Raw genomic sequence first — 2,685 nt, forward strand, 5'->3', positions numbered from 1 at the left:
ATGCAGGCGGCCTTGCGTCGGTGGTCTTCGAGCCAGCCGTGGCCTTTGAGTGCTTCCACATGTGACTTTAAACAACAAGCCTCGCAGCGTAACTTAGGGTCTAGCTAGAACTACTCGTACTCGTACTCTACCTGATATACGAGTATCAGATACTGTAGTGATCTGTGTACCGGCACCGGTACTGGCACCGGCATCGGGACCGGTGGTACCGGGACCGGGACCGGGACCGGGGTACCGGTCCCGGGACCGGTACAGGTACCGGCACCGGCACCGGCACCGGCTTTTGACCTCGACGTAGCTCCGCAATCTCGATTGAATCTCGATGCGCTCTCCACAAATACTCGCTGGAGCCTCCAAACCAGAGCAGTCCGTCACGACACACGCGTGCCCACCCTCTCGGAGATATCCAGAACGCCCCGGATCGTCTCATTTGGGTGCCCTAGCCACTTTGGGCGACTCCCCGCGCACCGGTGTGTACGGCGACTCTTGCTGACTGTGGTGAGTTCGCGCGAGAGGAAGTCGTCGCTCGCGCAAGAAGCCGCTGGGCCTGCGCGCGAAAATCCGTGTGGGGTCCGCAGCGGCGCTGCCGCTCGCTGTTGGCGACGTGGCGGCCGAGCGCTCAAGGTGGACTTCACGCGCGCTGCTGCTCTCGTCGCCCGCGTCATGAGCGATGCCTCCAAAAAGGAGGCCAAGGCTCAGCAAACGCGCGAACAAGGCAGCCGGAGATCCCGAGCCGGCCGAGCCGACCGACGAGATCTCGGGCGAGAACTCCGGACAGAATTCGGACCCTGAGCATTCGGTGGCACGCTCGAGCGTCACCGGTGACACGTCAGGGCCGCGGTCGATGGCCTCTTGCTCTTTGGCTGCTCCCTCCTCCTCGCCGGCGGCGTGCGAATCGAGGCGGCCGGCTCCGCTCGAGCAGCTGCTCGCTGAGGCGCGTGAGGCCGGCTCTTTCGGTCCAACGCAGCCGGCATCGCATGGCCGGCTGCAGGCTTCGTGCGACCTCGAGGAGGCGCACCGGCCAGCTGCATGAGGTCCTTGCCGAACGCGCAGAGCTCCGATGTGTCTGGCGACGCCCAGCAATGTCGCTTCTTTGCCCGCTCGGCGTTGATCGACGCCACGCGGGCAGCGCCTGTGCTGAGCGAGCGGACGAGTGCCAGGGTTGCTGTACCTGTGAGGAGAGTCCATCCGAGGAGCGGTCAGAGAGCGGCATGTGTGGTTGGCTGCGTGTGGGCGCGCCCAGAAGCGAGATGAGGATCACCGCCAGCTTGACGGCGGTGCGGCGGCCAGTGACGTCCGCGGTCCGCATTTCAGAATCGAACTGTATGAAACCCGGGTAGATATCGTCGTCGTCGTCTCTAGCCAGTCACTCATCAAGCTCTCATTATCCCCGTTCCCTGGAACCTCTTGGAGCAAAGTCCTTTCCTAGTATGGACGGTTTTTTTGCGGTATCTTGATGTATCTCTCCAATATCTTTTAGGTTTGTTGTTAGCTCACACAGGATCACAGTGGGAGGAAAGCGGCGAGTCGCAATTCCTGGGGTCCTTGTGGCGGGCCACCCTGTCCATAAAGAAAGGCATGGATGCCAATCTGGGGTCTCTCGACCGAGTCTATGAGCCCTGGCCGCTCCCGGTTGTGGCAGAGGTTATGGAACCAAGCGACGGAGATGGTGCGGGGGTACGGGTGTTCCAGGGGGTCACGACACGCACCGACCCTTCACGAGCCGAGTCTTTTTTTTTTCGAAAATGAAAAAAGAAAAACCGCTGCGGCGCTGATGTGCTTCATGGCGCCCTCATGGGCAAGCCCATCGTTCTGAGTTGTGCCTTTCCCTCACCAGCAGGGGTAGCAAGAGGGTATGTGCTCCGCGTTGGCCGGACAGGGAAGGGGGAGGGGGGGGGGGGAGGGGGGCTCTTCCAGGCGAGAGAGGCCGACATAGCAACTCCGAGTCGCGCTACAAAAACGTGTCAGCTGGTTAATAGTCAAAATCCCTCCTCGGTTAATTGTCAAAATTCCTGTTGTGCAAGAGGGGAGGGGGCTCTGACGGAGTGTGTGGTGGGAGAGGGCAGGGAATGAGCGCAGGGGAAGGGGGGGGGGGGGGGGGCTCCCCCCTGCAAAAAGCATCAATTAATAATAGTAGGGAAAAAATATTGCTCGGCCGTTCATGAAGTCCGTCTCGATCTGGAGGAAACGGGTCAACCCCGTGAGGACCAAATCCAGGTTCGCATTGTCGTATAGCCGGAGGGGATGTTGACCTTTAGCTCTTGGGGCCAAGGGCTCGTTGAAAACGTCCCCCCCGAGCACGTTTTTTTTCGCGCCGAAACTCCGCGCGAGCTTCCCCCAGCCCTGGAGCGCCTGGGCAACGGTGTGGCTCGAGTCAAAAAAAACGGGCGAGGCGTTGGTGCCTTTGGTGGAAAGGCAGTGCAGGTCCAGCAACACGAGGATGCCCCGCTTGGCGAACTCGTCCACCATGATCTCGAGCACTTGCAGCGACGTATTCTGCATCAAAGGCGAGGGGCCCCCCCACAAAAACCCGTTCAGCGCCCCCCCTCGCAGCGGGTCGTCTTCCCCCCCAGGGCCGGGCGCAAAGGCAAAACACCCATTGGTTTCGGCCGCCCGCTCCTCTACCTCATCCGGGTCGGGTTTGATGAAACCGTGCTTCCTGTCGTACAGGATGAGGTCGAGGTC

The 2,685-nt window shown here is 61.1% G+C and overlaps 1 protein-coding gene across 1 annotated transcript; it reads right to left on the reverse strand.

Annotated features, from left to right (window-relative positions):
* Window positions 1-426: 426 nt before the first annotated feature.
* On the reverse strand, window positions 427-2,502 carry EMIHUDRAFT_246614 (hypothetical protein; the record flags this gene model as incomplete). The annotated part of the gene is made up of 3 exons (XM_005766113.1): window positions 427-929; window positions 1,019-1,132; window positions 2,253-2,502. 3 exons carry the CDS (start codon window positions 2,500-2,502, stop codon window positions 427-429), a joined length of 867 nt encoding a protein of 288 aa, XP_005766170.1.
* Window positions 2,503-2,685: the final 183 nt, after the last annotated feature.

This window comes from Emiliania huxleyi (assembly GCF_000372725.1).
Source record: "Emiliania huxleyi CCMP1516 unplaced genomic scaffold EMIHUscaffold_520, whole genome shotgun sequence".
Taxonomy (NCBI): domain Eukaryota; phylum Haptophyta; order Isochrysidales; family Noelaerhabdaceae; genus Emiliania; species Emiliania huxleyi.